This window comes from Cupressus sempervirens, chromosome 10, assembly GCF_028749045.1.
Source record: "Cupressus sempervirens isolate cs-2001-9-10 chromosome 10, ASM2874904v1, whole genome shotgun sequence".
Classification (NCBI taxonomy): domain Eukaryota; kingdom Viridiplantae; phylum Streptophyta; class Pinopsida; order Cupressales; family Cupressaceae; genus Cupressus; species Cupressus sempervirens.
The window spans coordinates 19,494,216-19,518,156 of NC_143127.1; the positions used below are offsets into that span (position 1 = coordinate 19,494,216).

Consider the following 23,941-nt stretch of genomic DNA (forward strand, 5'->3'; position numbering starts at 1 on the left):
CTACGATAGTGGCAATGGCCACTTTATTTAGAGGAAGGGGGAGGTGGGGTAAAACCTGTTAGATTATGGTGACTGATCAGGAAAGTACTGTACATACTTCATAATTAGTGGGGTTCGGGGCATCGCCTCGAAAAAATTTTTTGGTAGGATTCGCCATTCGTAGATTTTTTTTGGTACTATTTTCCATTTGTAGATTCGCCACTAAAGTTTTGGCCGACATATGGCCAACATGTTGTAACCCTAAAACAATATAAAATACTTGTATAAAAGGGTTTAGGGTTAGGTATTTTTTTTCATTATGTTGTGATGCGAAATTGGTTCTTGTGGCGGTATTGAGTTGTAAGGGATTACAGATTGTAATCAGGTTGTAATCACCGGATTGTAATAAGATCGGACTTGTTATTTGGTGGACGTAGCCCAGGGATTGCGTGAACCACGTTAAATCTTGGTGCCTTGTGTTTATTTCTGTGTGATCTATTATTTTCTATTATTGGTTATATTTGCATGTAGTTTTCATTTTTGTCTGTGGTTTATCCTAACAAAACCCCCTTCCTCCATTATTATATAATTTTTTTATATTTTAAAATTATAATTTTTGAAAAGAGATATCGTCCTTTCCAATTTTATTTTTATTTTATAAAATTTTATAAATATAAAATTTACGTAAAACAATTTTTATTTATTTTTAAAAATAATAGTTCCAACCTTAATCTGATAGAGGAAACATGACCAACTAGTCAAATTCTCAATGGAAATTTTCAAATTTAATGCAAAACCCTTCCCCATTCAATTTCCATTTTTAAATCCACTGATGAAGGATAGTATTAATCTTTTGATTTTCTCATAAATAGAAGGTGTAACATGCATACTAGAAATACAATACTAAAACATTCGTCACAAAAAATTTTCAGATAACCATTCAACAGACACAATGAAGACAGGAAAAGAAAGAGCGTAATAAACTAAGGGAATAATCACAAACATCTACCTAGACTCTGATGCTAATTGCTTCACCAAAGAAAAATTTCCCCTCTCAAAACCTTCTCTTCCAAAATTCTTTCCTCCAAAATTTGCAGTCCTTCGAAAATGAATCCTCAATTGGTGATAAGGAGTTCTCTCCTAAAATCAAGGCACTAATTGTGCATTCACTCGATAGGACTCCATGCTCACTAGACTTTAACTCTTATTATCTTTTTCTTTATCTTTTTCATGTAAGTTTATTGAATTATAAAATAACTTTATTTAATTTTCACTTGACTTTTCTTTTCAATTAATTATTAAAGTTTAATCTCATACACACATTATGCAATTTTGAAACTTTTAATAAATTAATATCTTTTTCACTTAATTTATTTTTGAATGTTAAATGATAAAATATTTATTAACTTAAATAATAATAGTATCTAGCATTTATTTAAAAATGAACTCTAATATATTATTATTAAATTAAATAAATATTATCACATTCTAAAATTCTTCTTATAACTTTTATCTTCAAATTTAATTCTTTTTATTTAATTAATGTCTCAATTAATTAAATATAATTAAATGTTAAAAATACCATAATAATTTTCCATTAAATTAAATTATTAATTTAATAATTTAATTTGACTTAATTAATAGAAAAATCACCAAGGACTCTAAAACAAAATACGAAAACTCATCATAGAAAAACACGTACAAGATCATACCAAAGGGTTATAATTTTGAATTAACATCATACAACGCATTCGGAAGGTAATCAACTCAGATACTTGTCCTATTTTTCTATGAAAAATGGCTTAAAGGTTTAGGATTTGGACATAAGAATTTATCTCTGCTCTCTTACCATTGAGATAATGTGATAGGGTACGCTCATCTTGGCAATTCAGGGAAGTTGATACCCAGTGCTTGGAAGTCGATACGTATGTACAAACACAATATTCTAAACTAAACAGGTAATGGCAGGAAGTGGTGCATCATGTAGATCCCGACTAGTAGGTGACTATGACTCCCTTCCTTAACCACATTAGAAATGTCATACATAAATAAAACATACACGCACACCATACACATGCAATATGGGGTAAGTATCCATAAGAAAATGCATGATATTCCATCTAACTAATCATCATTAATAACTAAAATCATTGAATAATCATCATGCATATATGAAGTATAGAGTACCAAGTAATCTCATCATAAATCAACTAAAGGTGAAACAATATCTGATAATCTCTAAACAATGCTACTATTTATCATCAAGCATAAAACTAGCCTAAAAGAGTTCAGCAATGTAAACTAGGGGAAAACACTACATACTTGTCATCAACTAAAGTTTGTCGGTGCTTGACATCAACTAAACTTTACTCGGCATCAATTGTCTTGCTTGACATCTACTAGATTTTGCTTTTACTCGGCTCCAACTGACTTTCTGCTTGGCTTACATTAACTTTACTCGACACCTATTGTCCACTCGGTCACGCTTGCAAACAAACTTTGTTTAACTTATTCTTCTAAACTTTCTAAGTGTAGCCAGCCATTTTGTAACCTTAAGTAGATCATCAATTCATCATGTCATCGATGTCTTAATTGATCCTTGTACTTCAGTACATAATCATAACTCAACCTTTTCTCTAGGTACTTTTGTTACATCTTATTGATCAAATCCTCCTCATCAATCAACTAAGTGATGGTACTTGAATCTTATAAGCAATTGTCTTACTAGCAAATAGTAGGTTTGACATCAGTGACAAAACAATGATTGAAACACATAATCTTCTTCAACAATCTCTCTCTTTTTCAATTAGATTTCAACAAAGACATCTTCAATCATGTTTTAGTGACAAATTTTATGAAGATTTGTCATGTTTTTTTATCAAGGAAAAAATATGTTTTGATGGGGCCCAAAATCCATTACAAAAGGATATCTAAAGATATGCCATGAAAGATTAATGAATAAGAAATAAGGAAACAAATACCACAAAATTGATTTTACTAGTAGGCTCCCAAAACCTAAAACAAAGGCTACTCAAGAAGTATTGCAAGATATCATAAACAATAGAAAGGACCAAAGAAGCTTTAGCCCAAATACTTACAAGGAAATATTATGATTTACTTTTGGCACCTCCCTTGTGGGAACAAAGAGTCATGTCAAAATAAGGTATAAATTTCTTATTTTCCTTCCATTTCTAGTAATCCAACCCTCTTCAGCCTTCGTAGAAACACTCTACCAATCCAATAATCCATCCCTAGAACATCCCCAACCTGAGAAGAAAAACCAACAGCACCCACCAACTCAAAGATAGCAAGGGTTCTAGCAAAGATGATAACCATAGCACTATTAGAGGCCAGAGACAAGAGGTGCATGTTCCCATACAACTCTAGAGAAACAACAAGAGGGACATGAACTTGTGAACCAGCTTCCACAAACACTCCATGAGAGACTAGATTAGCCTAAGGAATAACTATAATAATAGCTGGACACACAATGGCCTCAACAATCCCACCATCAAAAACTAGAAGCAGATGAGAAGAAGTCATAGAACTAATGCAGGAGCATCAATCAAAAATGAACAAAAAGAGGATCCATGAGGATGTAATACTTTATTATTATATTTTAAATATATCTTGAATCCATTTGAGTCAATTTGAAAGGCTAAATAAAGTCATTTGTAATATATTGGCAAAGGTGTCTAGTATGCTCAAATTATGTAAGTAAACCCACAGAATGGTAAAATGTCATAAAATGTCTATCTTGATATGTTAGTAAGGGTTTTATAAAGTTTAAAGGTCATCTATGGAAAAATTATAAAAGTTGTCGAATATGTAAAAAAATAGTGTCATAAAATGTGTCAATATGAAAAAGTTGTGTAAGAGAGAAGGTGAAAGGTCATAGTAGGTAATTAATTAGTTAGAGAACTTGAAAGTCTTTAAATCATCATGTATTTGATGTTATTTTCAGTATATAATGGCTAGAGAAGCTGAATGAAGAATTGAAATAAGTTGGATTTTATAAGTTTATTCCAATTTTTTGAGTTATTTTTCCATAAATCCAATTGTTATTTTTGTTAGTACAAGCACTTATGAATAGATACAAACCTATAACTTATATTGTTGGAAAGGTATTTGAGTTTAATTTGATTTTGTTTGGGTTGAATTTCATCATGATTTGAAGAATTTATGATCATTCAAGTGCAAATTGGTCTGCATCTAATTTTCATGGTAGCAGTTTTGGAAAAAGTTTAATAACTTCTATTATGCTAATTGGATTGAGCTATAAATTGGGGAAAATGTGTTTTACTCGTCTAGAATCAATCTCATAAAAGAAATTTGTGATATATTTCAATTTGTAAAAGTTTTTGATAAGAAAAAAAAGTTTTGAAGGGAGCCTGAAACCCTTTACAAATCATAAAATTTTCAAAGAAGCCCAAACCAAAAAAAACTACAGTCCAAAGGTGAAATAGGTCACCCAACAAGACACAATGACCATGGTGGCATCACAGATAACACATTACTCATCAGCCACACAAACAGGTTTTGAACGAGCACCTAAAACCCCATGGTAAAAAAGAAGAATGGACAATAGGTCCCTTACCATGTCAGATAACAAAGAACAACAAGCCAAAAGAGTCAGGAAAACCAAATAAAGGGGCAACCACAATCAAGCTTTCCCTTTTGTTCCCAACTTTTGAGAACATAATGCCATATCAAAAAGAGTGGAGGACCTAACCTTTTTACCTTTTACTGTGGTCCATCCCTCCTCCACCAAACTAGCTACACTCTACCCTATAAAGTTAGCAACACCACAACCATCCCCTAAAACCCCCACAGCCAGGGAACAGACCGCAGTAGAAGAATCAACAATGTCCAGAAATGGGGCAGCAAAATCCAGAGACAAAGCCACAGATGGGGCAACAGTCAAATTGCCAGAGACATAATTGAGAAGAAGGTGATCAGAAGAGGTCACCACCGTAGGGACAGTCGTGCCATTAGAAACAACAGTCGAGTCTGCCACTACAGTGTCCTGAGAAGAGTCACCATTCCCATTAGAGGAATCTTTCTCAACCGTGTAGTGATCATCCAAGACCCCATTCCACCAAGAAAGAGACTTCTTTGGTCTAGATTTTTCAAAGGAGTAGTGGGCAACAAGAAGACTGGTCTTGTGGCATATCCTGCATCGTAATGGGATGCCCTCATAATCAAGAAACTAAATCCAAGGGCCATGCAAAGATTTCAATGTAATCATTTCAAGGAGTCCCTTGGAGACATCAATCTCAACCAAGATGCAAGCATACATCATCCTAAACACATAGGAAGATGTAATATCTACCATCAAGAAGTCCCCAAGGGCTTCCCCACTACCTCCAAGACAAAATCCACCCAAAGGTGAAGGGGGAGATTCGGCAACTTGACCCACAAAAGAATCTTATTAAAAGATTCGGTCGCCGAGTCAAACTCCTTATACCAAGGTTTAGCCATCAAAGGAAACTTCTCCCCCCACGAGAGACTACAGCGTAGGATTGCATTTCTATCTTCTGAAGATTCAAATTTCACAATGAAAAAACCCCTTGTCACAGGGTATATCTGAGCTGTACTTAAAATGAAGGGCTTCCAAACACGAGTGATCCAGGCATGCAGCTCTAGCAAAGAGGGCCAGAAACCCATAAAACAAAAGATAGCAGCATTGGAGGAGAGATCATCCACATAAATAGAGACCTCATCAACAATATCAGGCTCTAAATCAATCATTATCAAATTACTAACTGCAATAGGCACAACATCACAAGGCCTAGGACACACAGCCTAGCCACCAAGATGAGCCTCATAAGCAGCCACATTAGCATAGGAAATGGTTGAACCACCCACAGCTCCTAGGGAACGAATATCCCTACTAGGATCAGGAGAAGCCCTAGCCTGAAAAGCAACAGAAGCCGGAGCAGAAGCCCTAGCCCACAAAGTAGCAGAAGCTGGAGCTGGAATGGAAGTCAGAGCAGTCGCCATAAAGTCGGATGTGAGAGCCAAAGTCGGACACAAGAGTTGAAGCCGAATGCAGGAGTCGAAGTTGGATGCAGGAGCCGAAGCACAGATTGTTGGTTAAAATTCTATTAACCCTTGGTTGTAAGCACAGAAACCCCACTATTTCACCAAGGGTCAATGGAAAAACATTCTTAATTAAGATCCACAGTAGAGAATGGCCCTGTGGGGACTTGAACCTTGGTTGTAGACCCTACAGGCAAGAAGCCCCACCATTTCACCAAAGGGACAAGCCCAAAATTTTATTAACCTTTGGTTGTAAGCACTACAAGCAAGAGGCCCCACTATTTCACCAAGGGTCAATGGAAAAATATTCTCAGTTAAGATCCACAATAGAGAATGGCCTTGTGGGGACTTGAACCTTGGTTGTAGGCCCTACAGGCAAAAAGCCCCACCATTTCACGAAAGGGACAAGCCCTTCAATTTCTAAAAGTTATGAGTAGACCTTTGAAGCATTCTGATGTTTTCCATCTCATTAATTTGGTATCATTTATGGTATCAGGGCTCAACAAAAGGTCTAGGAAAAGGTAAGTTGTGAGTTTGTGTGGGTTGTGACGAGTTGAGGAGAAATCCTACAAAGTGTCCAAAAGACTAGGTTGAGTGAAGAGAACCTAAATAGGAGAAAGTGGTCACAAGAAGAGATTTCTCTCATGATAAGAGGATATTATTAGATGAATGGGTTTCATATTGGGATTTGGTCCTATGGTGCACCAAATTAATGAATTTATCTATGAAGAAGTCTCGTTTATTTTTCCTATTCCATTTATTGTATGTTTGCAGAGGTTCTACTTGGATACTTATGTGGATGGGTTTTATGTGGAGATACAAATTGATGACTTGGTTACTACAAGAGTACAAGCAACAAATACCAATGAATTGGAAGAGAAGAAAGAGGAAGGATACGCCAAGGAACTTGGATTCTTTATCCTCAAGAGTATGATGCAAGAGCATCAATTTGAAAAAAAACAAAAAGAGGATCCATGAGGATTGAATACTTTATTATTATATTTTGAATCCATTTAGTCAATATGTAGGGCTAAATAAAACCATTTGTAATAGATTGTCAAAGTTGTCTAGTATGGTCAAATTATGTAAGTAAACACATGGAAGGTTAAAATGTCATAAAATGTCTATCTTGATATGAGTAAGGGTTTTATAAAGTTTAAAGGTCGTCTATGGAAAATTTATAAATGTTGTCAAATATGTAATAAAAAGTTGTCATAAAATGTGACAATATGAAAAATTTGATGTAAGAGAGAAGGTGAAAGGTCAGTAGATAATTAATTAGTTATAGAATTTGAATTCTTTATAAAGTAGCATGTATTGGACGTGATTTTCAGTATGTAATGGTTGAAGTTGTTGAAAGAAGATTTGAAATAAGAAGTTGGATTTTGTAAGTTCATTCCAATTTTATGAGTTTTTTTTCTACAAATTCAGTAGTTGTTTTTGTTGGCACGAGCACTTATGAATAGATACAAATTTGTAAGTTATGTTGTTGGAAAAGTATTTGAGATAACTTTAATTTGATTTTGGTTGGGTTGAATTTCATTGTGATTTGAAAAGTTATGACCATTTGAGTACAGATTGGTCTGAATCTGATTTTCATGGTAGCAGTTTTGGCAAAAGTTTAATAACTTCTATTATACTAATTGGATTGAGCTATAAATTGGGGAAAACGTGTTCAACTCATCTAAAATCAATCTCATAAAATAAATTTGTGATAACTTTTCACATCTTTGAAGCATTTTGATGTTGTTCATCTCATTAATTTGATTAAAATTTTATATATGTTGTGTAAGAACCCATTGTTGAAGCCTCTCAAGTGTTAATCCCAAAATAGATGTTCCAAATGTGTACCTCTGCATCAAGAACACAAAGGATCTTGTACAACCACCTAGGAGAAACTCCTTGAGTTATCATATTTCTTCTCAGTTGCCCTTGCCTTCTTCATTAGAGTATGAAACATTTGACAAAAGCATCTAGGGGATCCCAAACTCTCAAGCATCATATAGACTCTTTGCTTAGATTCCTTTAGCCCATTCCATGGCCACCCAACAAGTGAGCAAGTTCTGCAAATGTAACATCCTTTGATAAAGCTAGATTAGGGGAAAAGTCTCCTCAATTCTAAGTGCAAGCAATTTAGCAAGGATTTTATAAGAAAATATTTAACAATGTGATAGGTCTCCATTTTTTTATGTGATCTATATCCTTCCTTTTGTATAAGCTTAATGAGCCCACAATTAATGTCTTTACCCAAAGTTTCCTTATCAATGGCTTTAGATTATACTTGGAGCAATTATTCACCTATCCAATTGATATTTTGTTTGTAAAACTCAACAGTAGACCATCTAGTCCTAGGGCCTTATCATTGCTTTAGGTTAGGGTGGCTTTCTTTATTTATACTAAACATATTGATATGACCAATTCATCACCTTCTATTGAGACCCTGTTTACAATGATTTGGCTAATATAATCTCTAGCCAGCCTCATATCCCTTCCAATATCCTCAAAAGTGGATAGTGCTTATAGAATGTGACAAACACCTTGAGAATATCCTCCTCATTGCTAAGCTCCATCCCCCCTCCAACATGTTATCTATTCTTGATTTAGCTTTCTAATTTTTTAGCATCTAGAAGTAGACCCTCTATCCCCATGGTCAATCCAATCAAACCTAGCCCTCATTTTAGCTCCATGAATCTTCACATTTTGTAGCTTCTTGAGTGAGTCCTTGGCTTGAGCTAAGACCTCCTTAGCCTCAACACACATAAGATTGTTTAGCAAACATTACTTAACAAGGGTAAGGTTGTTGCGTAATGTAGTTTCTAACACTTGCATCCTTTGATAGAAGAATTTTTTTTTCTTCATGTTTTGTCTCTTATGCTTTCATTGAAGCCCCTACATCTTGGGTGGCTATGTGCATAGTCAAATGTTACGTTATATAAAGCACTCTTGTCCAACTCTACACATATTTTGACTAGGTTTTGGTTTTTTCAAACAACACATTTTCCAAATTTTGTATTATTCTATTTGTTAGATTTAGTGACATTTTCTATTGATAGCACTTTTGTGAATTTCCTCCATAAAGTGAGTTTGAGGTCCTTTATGGATGCTACCTAATCCAATCCCACTAGTGCTTAATCCAATAGTTACATTTGATAAATTTAATTAAAATTTAAAAAAATAATAAATCTATTTAAAAGATTTTAGTAAATATTATGTTATTTAAATTAAAAATTATTAATAATTTAATTTGTTCGTATAAGATTATATTTTAAATATCCATTTTTAACTATTGTTTTTCTTTTCTTATTTATTTAAAAAATAATTACTTGTGATCTCCACATTAGAGTATGTTGTTATCTATTTATTAAACTTTTAATTTTTTAAATTAATTTAAATTTTAATTTTTAAATTACTTAAATTTTTTTTTTTATTAATTTAGTTTTTTCTTTAAATATTATTTTTTCAATGTCTATAATTTATTAAGTCAATAGAATATTTATTAGAGATGTCACTATTTTTCATATTATTTTTTATATTTCTAATTTTTTGATGGTTTTTTTTTTTTAATAATTTTTTTCTCATATTTGATAAATTTAATTTAATTTTAAAATCTCGAAATTATTGAACATGTTCTAAAGCAATATTCAAATTTTCTAAATATTCTAAATTTTATATCTATGTTTTAATCTTCAAATTTTATTTTATTTTTAATTTTTAAAAAACTTATATTTACATTATTTAATGTTCATTCTACATTTTTCTCTTAAATCTCATCTCCTATAGGCGCACTTGTTGCATGTACAAAAGCATGCGACTGCTAGTTATATATCTTTTCTCTTGGTATTTGGCGAGTGGAGGCACTAGATTCCACGAACTAACTTGTAAGGTCTCAATTGTTCCTCTCTTTTTTCCAGCTATAGGTAGCATGTTACCATACTGCTATAATTCTTATATAATTCTTTAAAAAAATACTTATTTCTCAAATTTCTTTTTATTGTTACAATATAACTAATGGCTTTTTAAAATGCTAATATCTATATTTTTTTTGTCTTCATCTTGTTTATTTTAATGGAAGGCTGATATGGGTTTTATGCTTGAAACCTCTTAACAATATCACAATGTCTAATTTTAAGACTTAAATTGGAAGGCTACTAAACAGGCACAAAACTTTGACGGTGGCCATAAAATTCTAGGTCTGCTCACTATCCATACTAATTTAGTTAACAAATAGATTCGGATGATAAACTCATTCTGATGCAACCGAAAACAGTAACACGATAAACCATCAATTAATACACTAAGCCGTATTACTCGAATAGAGATATACCTAGGACTAAAGCGCTCGTCATAAATTTCCCAACCTCTTCAAAAAGGAGTCAAATATAGCAGAACTTGAACTTGTGAAATTGCTTTGGGCAATCAACAGCCATGGCTTGTTCCAAAGCAAACCCTGCAAAAATGCAAAACAAGAAACAGTACTTGGCCACACCAGAATATCAGAATGAGTTGGGTTTCTAAGAAATTTGTGCACTCAACACATACAAATTGAGAGGAAAAATAAACGAGACGCATTTACCATGCCACTACTATTTTTAAGTATTCCCAGTTAATCTATGCAAAACTAGCCGACACAAAACCTAGATTGTGCAGAATCATGTTTCTTCGGCCATTCTCATCTTTTTGGAGTCTGTTACTCTCTTCTTCTCCATATAACACCCCAATGTATCTGTCTCACTTTTAAGGCTTAGATTTAGATTAAGTTTCCAGACTATTAGATGTTTCTGTGATCATGTCATTTATTCTTCGGACATTACAAGCATCTTGTCAAAGAAATTATAAAATAAAAATGATAAAATTCCCTTCATTCCATGCATCAATCCTACCTAAAAGTCCTCGTGAGAGAGATTCTCAACACAAAAGGCAACATGTCTACATGTCTTTTCTAGGCATTCATCAAAAAGAACATTGAGCTTTCTCTATATCAACTTTTTCTGAATAGAATGGAACTCCAATATCAGAAAAAACTAACAAATAGAAAGAAGCTCAACCAATTCTGGAAAATAAAAACAAAGCTAAAACATACACATAACCCTTTAGATCGCATGCAACACCCTGCATAGAGTTTAGCTTCACATTTATTGGTACAGTGCAATTTGATGCACTGCTCGGACCAAGATATATTTATTTAATCAAGGTGTATTGGTCAGCTTCAATGCACTGACGATCAACTCAAGAACTGTGGGTGCAATGCCTGTACTTAACAAATCAAAAAATAATAGAATAGAAACTAAAATGCTAATTTATACAGTAATCATACAAATCATCCTTGAACTAAATTTGAAGTGCAAAGATGATTGATATTCAGCTCTCGAGGATTTTCCTGCAAAACTATGAAACATTTGCAATTGCCACCTCAATCAAATGTGGCAGTCGAACTGCTGGCAACCCGACATGAAAAGAAACTTCCCTCAAGATATGCACGATACAGGCAGCTGAAACTAGCTCTGCCCAAACAAAACCATGCAATATCAGCAAAGAATTGATTACACCTCTCCCAACCAGGTTATGTACAATTATGAGAGACTCCAAGAAAGGATAAAGCTTTCTGTGACCTTAAAAATAAGTTGGCCAGGGAAGCAATGCATACAAGACATGCTCTTACAAGGGAAAAAGAAGATGAGGGTAAAAACATCTAAATTGTCTCAACTTGTATTTCCAGTAAGATTATATTGACTTTGGCATTCCCTATTCTTACCTTTAGAATCAACAAAGTCAAACTTCAACGCTTCATCGCGAACAATCTTGGTTTGCTCAAGTGATTCACTTTGCTGGATTGGGGTGTCACAATCTGCAATCAGTAGATTTCCACAGTGACAATATGAACAATGTCCTTCAAGCCCTACACAATCACTCCTTGCACAGGAAATACAGGCATCAGTTGGTGTATTTGAGGGGAGGTTTTTGGAAGAACAGCTTGCAACTTCAAAACGTTTCGCAGCAACCTTTTCCAAGTCATCTTTACTGTCAATATAATCATTTCCAATATGTGCAACCAAACCAGAATTCTTCGCATTACCCACAAGGGTATAACTGTCTACAGATGTCAAATGGCTTAGTGAACAGCTCCTGTCCCCTGTCAAAACAGTAGCCCCCGTGCTGTCATCCAACCCTTTTCCACTTGGTTTCATAACATCTGGTAAAACAGCCTCATCATGTTCTTGTTTAGAATTTTCTCTGCCATTTGCATCATAGGAAGATTTGCCTTGATCACGTGAATTCAAAACTTTTAAAGCTGTTTCAGAAACTTCTGCACCTCTTTCTGTATCATTCCGTTGTGCAGCATCAAGAAAATGTGCCCTCTTAGCCTCTGGAGTGAAGCATTCATGTTGTAGAGTAAAAAATTCAGCCTTCAGATTCACAACCATATCAGCCAAGGGTTTCTCGTCATCTGCCATACACGACCCTTCGTCATTTCCTAAAACAGCTGCAAATGATTTGTCAATTTGATCTGTAGTAGAAGTTGTTTGAACATTTGTTGCAGAAATATCAACAGTGGCAGCATTCTGACTCTGTTTACTTGCTGCCTTGTAAAGTTTTAATGTTCGATGTGTATGCTGCAGATTTTAGCACGAATGGTCAGAAAATCATACTCAACAAAAACAGGAAGTGCATTACTTTCTCTCTTCAATATTCATATATATGCTTATCAGAAAAATGATATTAGAATCGGCTATTTAATTATTTGAGAGCAAATAACACAATGAAACAAATTGGGGTGCAAGATGAACATAATGTACATGCTCAGGCAAAGTAGAGAAAACTGCTCGCCGTAAGTCAAGACTGGAGATGATATTATCAGCATCAGTATCGACCTGGTATTCCACATGAGAAAAGGCAAGACAAGGCAAGTTTTTTTAGTAAAAAGAAATCAAGGTTTCAAAACCACATTATAACTAAGTGAAACAACAACAAGAATAAAATAAAATTTAAAACTAATAAAATGCACACTTAATAAAGTACCACCTCTAATTCGTGATCTTCAGAGGGCATAACTGTAGTTAAATTAGCTTTGCAAGAATTAACATTCTGCTCCCTGCCAAGAATGGTGATGCACTGACTATAGAGATCTGGACCTGCCAATTCTTGTGATATGTCCAGTCTTGATAAATAAAACTTGATTCCATCATGTGTATATTTATTGATCTTCTTTGTTTCAGATGATAGAGGTGGTGTTTTTGTAATGGCCTTTGGAGAGATCTCATCAGATCTTTTTGTCTGATTATTTTCAGGAGATCTTTCCTTTTTAAATTTCTTGTGCTGCTCTTGGGAATCTTGAATACCACCCCAAGCTTCTTCTGCAGTATAATTTCCATGAAATTCAGATTCCTTATGGGGGAAATCCATGTTTGTGTCATTTCTATGTACTTTTCCAATGCCCGATGGCCTATCCCAGCCACGGTTACCCATTCCTTGTCCATATTGATACCAATCTCGACGAAAATACATTGCAGATTCTTCAACATATCCATCCCATGCATTATAAGAACCTTGAACAGTAGCACCACAGACATCATCAATTTGTCTCTGCCATCCAAAAGCACCATTATGTGGAAGGTTGCGATCTCCATGTTCCCACATATGGTATGGAACTCCACCATGGTTCATATCTGTGGGCGGCCTTAATCCTCTAAATAAGGGTGGTCCATGATGTTGTTGCCCCATATTGTGAAATGTTGCAGGGGGAAGCCCAGCAGCCTGATGCTTAAAAGACATAAAATAATTATTTGCACCAGGTCCATGAGCTTGTGGATTCCAGTTTCTGACACCTCCTTGAATATCACCTCTATTGAAAGGAGCATTAGCATTCCAGTCAGCTCTTCCTTGATCTCTAGAACAAGGTCCCTCTTCAAAAGTACTGTTTGATCGACCCAGAACAGAAGGATTATCAACTCCAGGCCTAAAGGGAGGAGGAGGCGGGAGATGCCCAGGAGGTCGAATAGGAAAAGGAGGTGTACGCTGCTGGACAGGAAACCCTTCTGACCTGTTATTTTGGATATTATGTGATGTCCATCCAGATTTATTAGAAGTGACCTCGTCTGCATGATATGAAGATTTTGATCCCTCACCAGAAGCTGTGAAAGGTCGCATTGAATAGTGGTCAACAGCTGAAGCATCCTCCTCTTGCCCGCCAACTCTAGAATTCCCACCATGTAAAGAAGGAGCTCTCGAGAACCTATCATTGTTTGAGTTCTCTAATTTAGTGTTGCAAGCCCTGTCTGTACTTCGAGACCTGCCTCTAGGAGTAAAGCTGTCCTTCAAATCAGCACCAGAATTCCTGTGCCTTACTTCAACTTCACGGCTTGAATGTGGCTTACATCTGTCTGAACTCCTAGATCTATCCTTTTCTTCTCGCCGCAAAATAGGACTGCTAAAACCATGCTCTGATCTCTTTCTTTTGTTCATCTTCTCATGAGCCAAATGTTGTTTCTTACTACGACTAGATGGAGATAAAGATCGATCTCTCACCCGTAATGGTGAAAGACATCCACTTGAATTGAGGGAACTGTCCACACTTCCTGGAGGCGATTCCGCTCTTTGGCTGTCCAGGGACCTTTTTGTTCTGGCCCTTGTGAATATTATAGCTCGTTGTTTGGGATGGTCAAAATGTTCCTCAATCTTCTTCTTTGAAATTTGGCTGTCTCTACCAAGTGAAACCCTCTCTTCCAATAAAGCATCTTTGTTGTCTGATCTGCCTTCTGCAGCTTTCATCCTAAAAAATCAAAAAATATGATTGGTTATTAATCCCTGTATTGTATAAGTCATGCTAACCCATCTTGCTTAATCCTTTTTAGCAATGACTTAAAAAAAAATTTAATAACCTTATATCCTACATTACCTCTTGTGTTCCCTACCAATGATTGGACCATCATGTGCTCTTTTCTGACAATTATGAATTGCAGCAATATTAACTACATTGGAGCCTCTGGTGTCCCCGGGTGATATTTCCTTAATTGGCTGTTCATCTTCACAAACTCTACTTGTTTCTCTGCACCCCTTATCAGATGAGGAAACTCTTAATTCTTGGGACCTACCTAGGCTAGATACATCTGGCTTCTGAGATAACTGATCCTTATCATGGGAATCATTGTGGTCCAGATTCTGATCATTGCAGTATGAACTATTATCTTGGTCACTATCATAATAGTTATTTTCCTTAAAATGATGCCTTTGCTTAGCTTCATCCTTCGAGCATTTACTATCACATATGTCAACAGTGCAGTCTTGAGATAACTTCTCCTGATACTTCCCATCTTTGCTCTTAAATTTACATTTTTCATCCTTGTGTTTGTCTTCTACATTAGCTTCCTTATTCTTGTCAACTTTGTTTTTGTCATTTTTACATTTTTCACCTCTATGCTCGAGTTCTCTATGCCTATCATCCTTCTGTCTTGCATCCTTATGACAGTCTTCCTTGGGCCTTTCATCCCTTTGCTTGTCTTCTTTGTACTTTTCAGTCCTTTGTATATCATCCTTATGCCATTCTTCTTTGTATCTCTTAGTTCTAGACTTGTTATCTTCTTGCCTCTCATCTTTGTACCTGTCACCCCTGGACCTGTCTTCCTTATGCTTCCCTGATTTGTACTTGTCATCCCTTTGATGAGAATCTCTGGAAGAGTAAGATTTTGCTTCCCTCTCTCTTTCACCATCCCTCCACCTATCCCTGTCACCAGATTCCTCCCTTCGCCTAAGGATGCGGTTTTCAAGCTCTTTCTCAAGTTCGGGATTACGAAGGTCATCTTGTAGCTTCCACTCTGCAAAAAAATCCATAAGCAAATAAACACATAACAAGCTCATTACAAAATCAAAAACCACATAAAAAAAGACAAGAAATATAACCCGCTCAACAGGCAATTTTATAGAAAGTTATGCTAATCAGAAGATTCAAAAAGTCTATCTAAATTCTATTATAACTGGATGAGCAAGTTAAACATAAATAAAGTTTGACGAATTGTAACACGTAGGTTGAATGTAATTTGCATATCTTGTGACACCAAGAAAATTCATGAGGAAGATCGTGAATCCCACAAACACAAAACAAGAATTTCAGAAGCGATAGAACAGTGATGTGTTGGGCTAATCTTGAAGCTTTGTTGATAAAACTGGCATGAGAACACATGAAGGAAATGGAAATAGCATACTAAGATCTACAAGAGGCCATGTCGATAATAGTCTAGTGCTACACTGAAGGTCACCAGAAGGCCATGTGCATGATACTGAAGAACCTTAACAGAATGGAAAACCTTGACACAAACTTCGATTTTCAACAAAATTGTCAAGAACTTGCCAAATAAATGTGGCCCATGTCACCTACGATCACCTCCACAGAACAATAGCAACACCAAACACAGTGCATGAATACTGTTACAAAGCCATGTGCATGATATTGAAGAACCTTGACAGAATGGAAAACCTTGGGATAGGTCATCATTTTCGGATTCCAAATACTGAAGAACCTTAACAGAATGGAAAAACCACCTACGATCACCTCCACAGAACAATAGCAACACTAAACACAGTGCACAAATACTGTTACAAAGCCATGTGCATGATATTGAAGAACCTTGACAGAATGGAAAACCTTGGGATAGGTCATCATTTTCGGATTCCAAATGATGTTAATATAATTTATCCGACTCCCACAACTCTTAACATATATCTTACATCCAATTATCCAAAGGAGATTGCACAAATACAAAGGGACTTATTGTTAACTTCATAAATACAGGTTTGTTACTTTCCAGCAATAGGTGTTACTTCCAATGCATAGCACATATACAAAGAACTGGCGCTTCAAATGGTTTTAGACATGTGGTGATTGCCTTAATTGATTTTATTTTTTATTTTTTTAAACTAGGAATTTTTGTAGGGGATAATACAGCGATGTGTCGGGCTAATCCTGACGCTTTGTTCATTAAACTGGCATGAGAACATTGGTATAAAGGAAATGCAAATAGCATATTGAGATCCATAAGAGAATATGTGGATAATAGTTTAGTGCTACACTGAAGGTCACCAGAAGGTCATGTGCATGATATTGAAGAATATTAATAGAATGGAAAGCCTTGACATAAACTTACTCCAATTTTCAACAAAATTGTAAACATGCATGAACGCTATTAATTCTGATGCAAGCACACATTACCAAATCACAATCAAAAGCAATTATCAACCGTAACGTAACTCATATGGGTAACATTTTATATATTTAAATTCCCCAACGTCAATTGTTCAGAGCACCATTCTTAAATTCCCCTACCGTTTCTTAACAAATCTGATAGAAAGAAACTAACCTGTACCCTTGGGCCCTTTCTTTTGAGACGAAGCTTCTTCGTTAGCAATTGCAATTTGAGATGAAGCGGCAACAGCAGACTCTTTCAACGTAGTTGCTTCCAATACCCTAGCAGGAAGATGTTGAACTCCCACCGAGACAGAAGAATTATCTTTCTTGGTCTCCACGGCTTCCTTTCTGCTTCCCGAATCCACATCTTCCTTCACCCTAGATTTTCCTCTAGTGTCACCTCCCTCGTCCTTGTCCAAAGTTTCCCTTTTTCTATTACTAACCCTAATTTCTGCAACCCCATTGGGTGCACCGACCTGCTTAGATTTACGCTTGCGGGTCTTGTGATTGTCTTCCCTGCAAGAGCTATCAGAATCGGCCTTAGAATCCTTTTCCAGATAAGCCAGAAGAGAAAGAGCATTCTCGCCACCCCCTTCCCAGCGCTCATCAGACACGGAAACCACAGACCCGCGATTAGATTTATCCTTATTCCCCTGTTGCTTGGGCGATTTCAATTTTACCGTATCCTGTTGCCTTCCCCTCCCACCCTTTGCAGCCCCGTGGCTATGGCTGTGGCTTTGGCTTTGGCTACCATCATTCTCAGAATCCGTAGAATAATAATAATCAGCAGAATCCTTACGCCTATGGTGTTGCCTGTGCTTATGTCGCGAACTCCTCGTCATTGCAAGCTTTATGCAGATTTCTTCACGAGGTTTTCTTCAAAACCAAAGGGCTGAAACCTTTGAAAACCCTAACTGTTGCAACGCAGATCGCTTGGTCGACTACGGGGACCAAGAGAAGCCCTGTAAAAAACGGGCTCTCTGTAAGACGAAGATGGTGCAATAAAATTAATGGGCGCTGCCCTTCTGACAGATTTCTCAACCCTATTCAAGGAAAAAGTGAGTGAACCCCTCGGAAGATTGGATTTTGTTTATGTTTTTTTGACAATTATCGTTATCCGATTGCTTTGGCTGGTCGTTCTTTCCCTTCCTCTTCCCTTGAATAAATTAATGGGCGGAGGTGTAACTGAAGAAAAGAAATTGGAAGGAATTCAAGACGACAGCCGCTTCGTCTTTTATGTTTAACAACGCCGCTGCAGTCGATTCGTTTTTTGAGCAACTTTCCTGTTATTTGGGCGTTTTGCACCTAATCTTAGATTTGTGTTTCACAAGCTATTTAATTTTAAAATTAGTAACTTGTATTAATTTTCGGGGAAAAAAAAAAGTCTAATATATTTTGTTTCTGGATTTGATTGTGTAAAGATTTTTATCATCAACGTTTCGAATCACGCTATTATACATCTTTAGGATGAAAAAGAGCAAGAGATGCAAAACAAAGAGAGTTGTAGATGTTGACTAACCAAAAGATATAGGGACCAAGGGAAGAGAGATTGCACGCTAACCAAAGTTGGAAGTAAAGGAGGAAAGATGGTTGGACAAGGAACCATAAGGGGCAGAGTCCACAAACAACAAAGAAAGAAAGAACATGAGAAGTCAAAATGAGAATAAAAGAAATAAATCAATCAAATGTAGGAAATTGAGGAAAAGTAAATAACCAATTCAACGACATAACTAACCAAGCCTTAAAACATAAAAAACTATGCATAGATATAATTAAAAATGTTGCAAGTAAACCTATAACATATAACAAGTAATATATGTTTACGCACATGCATATATGAAGCATGTGTGTTATATTATCATAATATATAATAATATATATATATAAGAGGTTTTAGATATATATATATATAATGCCCATGAACAATGTATAAGAATGTGTGTATCTCTAAAAAACAAGTATGTGTGAGTAGTAAAAATGTACACCCACCACTAAAAAATAAAAAACAAAAAATAATTAGGAGTCACATGCTTTTGTACATGCAACGAGTGCGCCAATAGGAGATGAGATTTAAGAGAAAAATGTAGAATGAACATTAAATAATGTAAATATTTTTTTTTTTTTTAAATAAAAAGGTTGAAGATTAAAATATAGATACAAAATTTACAATATTTAGAAATTTTGAATATTACTTAAGAAACGTGCTGAATAATTACAATATTTTACAATTAAATTCAATTTATCAAATATGAAAAAATAATCATTTAAAAAAACTCATCAAAAAAATTATTACGAAAAATTAATAACAGAAACACAAAAAAAAAAATGAAAAATAGCCACATCTCTAACAAATATTCTATTGACTAAATAAATTATAGAAATTGAAAAAATAATATGTTAAGAAAAAACTAAACTAATATATTTTTTTTAAAAATAAAGTAATTTAAAAAATCAAAAGTTTAATAAATATCACAACATAATCTAATGTGGAGATCAAAAGTAATTATTTTTTAAATAAATAAGAAAAAAAAATAATAGTTAAAAGTGAATATTTAAATTATAATCTTATTTGAACAAATTAGATTATTAATATTTTTTAATTTAAATAACATAATATTTACTAAAATCTTTTTAAATAGATTAATGAATATTATTTATTTAAATTAAATTTATTAAATATGAAAAAAAAATCATTTAAAAAAAACTACCAAAAATTCTATTATGAAAAATTAATAAGAGAAATACAAAAATTAAATGTTTAGTAAATATTCTACTAAATAAATTATAAAAACTGAAAAATAATATTTAACGAAAAAATTTAAATAATATTAAAAAAGAAAAATTAAAATAATTTAAAAACTAAAATCTAAATCGATTTTAAAAATCAAAAGTTAACTGAATAGATCACAACATGAGCTAATGTGGAGATCACAACTAATAAATAGAAAAAGAAAAACAATAGTTAAAAGTGGAAATAACAACTAATAAATATCAAAATAAGAGTTGAAAGTGGAGGGAGATAAAAAGCCAAATTTTTAATTTTTCAGCCAAACTCTTGCAAATTTTCTGTCAAAAATTAATTTTTTGGGAACAAAGTTCCCACAAATAGCCTATCAGCTAAAAAAAAGATAAAAATAACAATAAAAATTAAAAATTAAAAATTAAAAAGTATGTTAATAAATACATATAACAATATATAAAAAACACTACACACACACACACACACAATGTGTTAAATAAGACACATGAACACATAATATAACTTGTGTATGTGTGTGCATGTATTTTACTTAACATGTTATGTGTATATATATGTGTGATTATTAATAGATAACAATAAATGAAAAACAAACTAAACATACATAAAACTACAAACATATATATATATATATATATATATATATATATATATATATATATATGCGCAATAATATAGAAATATGTATATATGAGTATACATATATAGGAATGTATATGTATGTGCTTATATATATAGCATAAAAAGAAAACAAAGAGGAGAGAAATCAATGCTACAAAAAATTAAATAACTCAAGACAAAGAAGTAGCATGAAAACAACAAGCAAACTGCAAAAAAGCAAAGAAGGAGAAAACAGAGGGAAAGAGGGAAACCCCGCTAGTGGACAGGGAGTGACCAAGCAGGATGGGGAAGGTGGGGGAGAGCAGGATTACCCCTCGTGACGATGGTCTCTATACCTCGAGGTTAACATTGGTTGCCACGAAGGGTTGAGGATCCAACCATCATCACGATTAAGGTTGATGGGGTGGTTATTGATCTCAATAGCTTCTTTAAGCTTTCGTTTAAAATAGTTGTCCTCATTGGCTAGGATTTGTGTGTTTTCCAAATAGATCTGATGTTTGGTAGAGAAAGAATGCTCAGCTAGGGCTGATATGCAAACCCTATCATGTCTAATGTCTGCAACGTGCTCTTTGATCCGAGTACAAAAAGAGCAACTAGTTTCGCCAATATAAGGTGTCCCACAAGAGAAAACAACTTTGTAGACCCTTGAGTTAGAATACACATATCTTAAGTCTTTTAAAGATGGGACATGGTTTCTAAGCTTGGATAGGGGTTTGAAAGCTACTCGCAGACCTTTTTTGGTCAAGATCTTGGAAATATTTTGTGAAATACATTCGACAAAGGGGAGAGAGGCATACAATCCAAAAGGGGTTGGGGAAGGTTTGGGATCACAAAGGGAATGATGGAGGGACTTGGCTTGGTTGAGAGCTCTAGAAATTTTTCTAGGAGAGTATCCATTAAGCCTAAAGACGTGTCGCAGGTGGTTAAGTTCAAGGCTTAAGTAATCATCATCACAAATTCTATAGGCTCTCAGGGCAAGGGTCTTAAGAGTGCCAAATTTTTGGCTAGGGTGGTGGTGGGAGGATGAGTGGATGTGCGAGTCTATATGTGTAGCCTTTCTAAACACTTGACAACCGAGGGTACCATCTGGTTTCTTGATGAGAAGGACATCAAGGAAAGGTAATTGATTGTTAGACTCGAGCTCTTTGATAAAGGAAATATGAGGTGCTATGTTGTTGATGTGTTGGTGGAACTCCTTTAATTTTTCCATCCCATGAGGCCAACAAATGTTAGTATCATCAACATATCACTTCCACCACTTAGGCTTGAGAGGGAAAGATCAAAGGGCCACCTCTTCAAAATGTTCCATATAAAGGTTGGCAATGACTAGGGAGGGGGGGATCCCATGGCTACACCATCAACTTGCTCATAGATGGCCCCTTGGAAGGAGAAGAAAGTGGACCTGAGGCACAACTCAATCAAACTAGCGATCTCCACATTGGTCTTAAGCTTCATGATTTCAATTGAATTAGGGATAGGAACCTTTGTGAAGAGAGAGACAACATCAAAACTCACCAAGAGATCATTACTATCTAGATGAGCACCCTTGATGAATTGGACAAAGTGGGTCAAGTCCTTGACAAAGGAATCTGATTTTCCCACTAAGGGCGAGATAAGTTTGGCAAGATAGGAAGCTAGTAGGTACGTAGGGGAGCCAATAGTGTCTACAGTCGATCTTAGAGGAATACCCTTCTTATGAATTTTTGGGACGCCATATATGCGAGGAGTGACTTCCTTAGAAGGGATTAACCTTTTCTTGATGTCATCATCAAAGGATGATGCCAAGACCCTGGATTTGACATTCTTTAGGATTTTGGCACAAGGGTTACCGAACAAGGTTTTGTAGCTACAAAAATCAGCAAGAAGGTCAAGAATCTTGGCAACATAGTCTTGCTTATTCATAATGATAGTGGCATTGCTTTGTTGGCTTTGGTGATTACCAAGTCATTGTGACACAACAAAATTTTGAAGGAAAGAAACTCAACTTTGGGGATGTTGCGCCTAAGAGGTTTGGCCCGCCTCAAAGCAACTGTAGAATCGTGTCTAATTTCTTCAATGGATTTGTTAGGGAGAGAACGTATAGCATTCTCCATCTCAACCAGGAATTCAACCTGTGGAATGGTATGAGGTGCCACCGCAAAATTAAGACCTCATTTTAAGAAATTAAAAGAATGTGGGTTGAGGGGGATATTCAATAGGTTGATGACCAATTTTTTGTCCCATTGGTGCATGAAATTGGAAGAGTGGGAGGATGTGTTGCGAAGGAGACACGTCAAAGAACCCGAGGTGTGGGAGGGTGACGAATGAGTGGATATCAGATCCCCCTCCATGATCTCAATCAATGGGTGAGGATACAGAGGGCTCGCAATGGGTGAAGGACAAAGTTTGGAAGGGGTTAGGTGGCCTCCATTAGTATGGTTTGAAGCAACCCTAGGAGAGACTGGATCTATGGCAGGTTCACAAGATGTAAGGCTCACAACATCACTTGAGATAGGCGATGTGAAGATTGTTAAGGGGCTTGAGGTACATTATCAACTGAAGAGACTTCAAAATAGCTTATACTACAAGACATAGAAGACACACCATCAGAAGAAGACATACCTGAGATTATGAGTGAAGAGATGTTGGCATTGGAAACTAAGGTTGTAGAAGAGGAGCTATTGATGCTTGAATCTGACCATTGAGCAACTTCAACCCATGGAGGAGAGCCTCGATGGCAAAACTATTGTTCAATGTTGTGCGACAGTGAGACCAAAGGCTTGGAGGAAGGCAAAAAGAGTTACAAAGTCGCGTGGAACTGAGGTGATGAGTAGGTGTGTAACATATAGGAGTCGTTAGGCACTCGGGTTGTACTAACAACAACAAGCAACTCTCAAGGCAAGGTTTGCAGGGTGGAGGCCACACAGAGAGGAGAACTAGAAGACTAGCTCGACATGGATCCAAAATGTGCAGTGTGTTGGGCTCAAGGATGATGATGTGTAGGGAGGCACTGCTGAGAATAGAGTACAATGGAGTGAGACCCAAAGAAATTATTGGTCTAGACATGTCCAAAGATCCGAATGGAGGGAAGATGCTAGCTTGAGGTGTAGGGGGAGCAATCTTGCGTTAAGATGATGGAGAGATAGACTAGCCCAGAAGAAAATCTACTTGGTGTACGCACCCCATAGGTGGTGTTTGATTTTGACAAAGGAGGGGATCAAGTGGGAGTCCCGACATCTTTTAAGAAAAGCCAAATTTGCAACCTTTTTCATTAGCTTGATCCTTAACACCTCTAGCTATTTGAATTTGAAACAAAGTTCCCTCCCATGAAGGGTGTCAATTAAAGAGATCAAATTTCCACAATCCATTGCATAATATATTTGTTT

The 23,941-nt window shown here is 35.4% G+C and overlaps 1 protein-coding gene across 1 annotated transcript; it reads right to left on the reverse strand.

Annotated features, from left to right (window-relative positions):
* Positions 1-11,116: 11,116 nt before the first annotated feature.
* LOC149532360 (uncharacterized) lies at positions 11,117-18,525 on the reverse strand. The gene is made up of 6 exons (XM_089807771.1): positions 17,370-18,525; positions 14,915-15,830; positions 13,042-14,788; positions 12,816-12,890; positions 11,774-12,632; positions 11,117-11,522 (listed from the first exon to the last, which is right to left on the reverse strand). The coding sequence occupies exons 1-6, from the start codon at positions 18,037-18,039 to the stop codon at positions 11,407-11,409; spliced, it is 4,383 nt and encodes a 1,460-aa protein (XP_089663897.1). The 5' UTR covers positions 18,040-18,525; the 3' UTR covers positions 11,117-11,406.
* Positions 18,526-23,941: the final 5,416 nt, after the last annotated feature.

Coding starts and splice junctions, on each gene's coding strand:
- LOC149532360 (XM_089807771.1), bottom strand. CDS start 18,039: ATGACGAGGAGTTCGCGACATAAGCACAGGCAACACCATAGGCGTAAG. Junction 15,831..17,369: donor GAAAGGGCCCAAGGGTACAG/GTTAGTTTCTTT, acceptor ATTTTTTTGCAG/AGTGGAAGCTACAAGATGAC. Junction 12,891..13,041: donor CTGAAGATCACGAATTAGAG/GTGGTACTTTAT, acceptor GTGGAATACCAG/GTCGATACTGATGCTGATAA.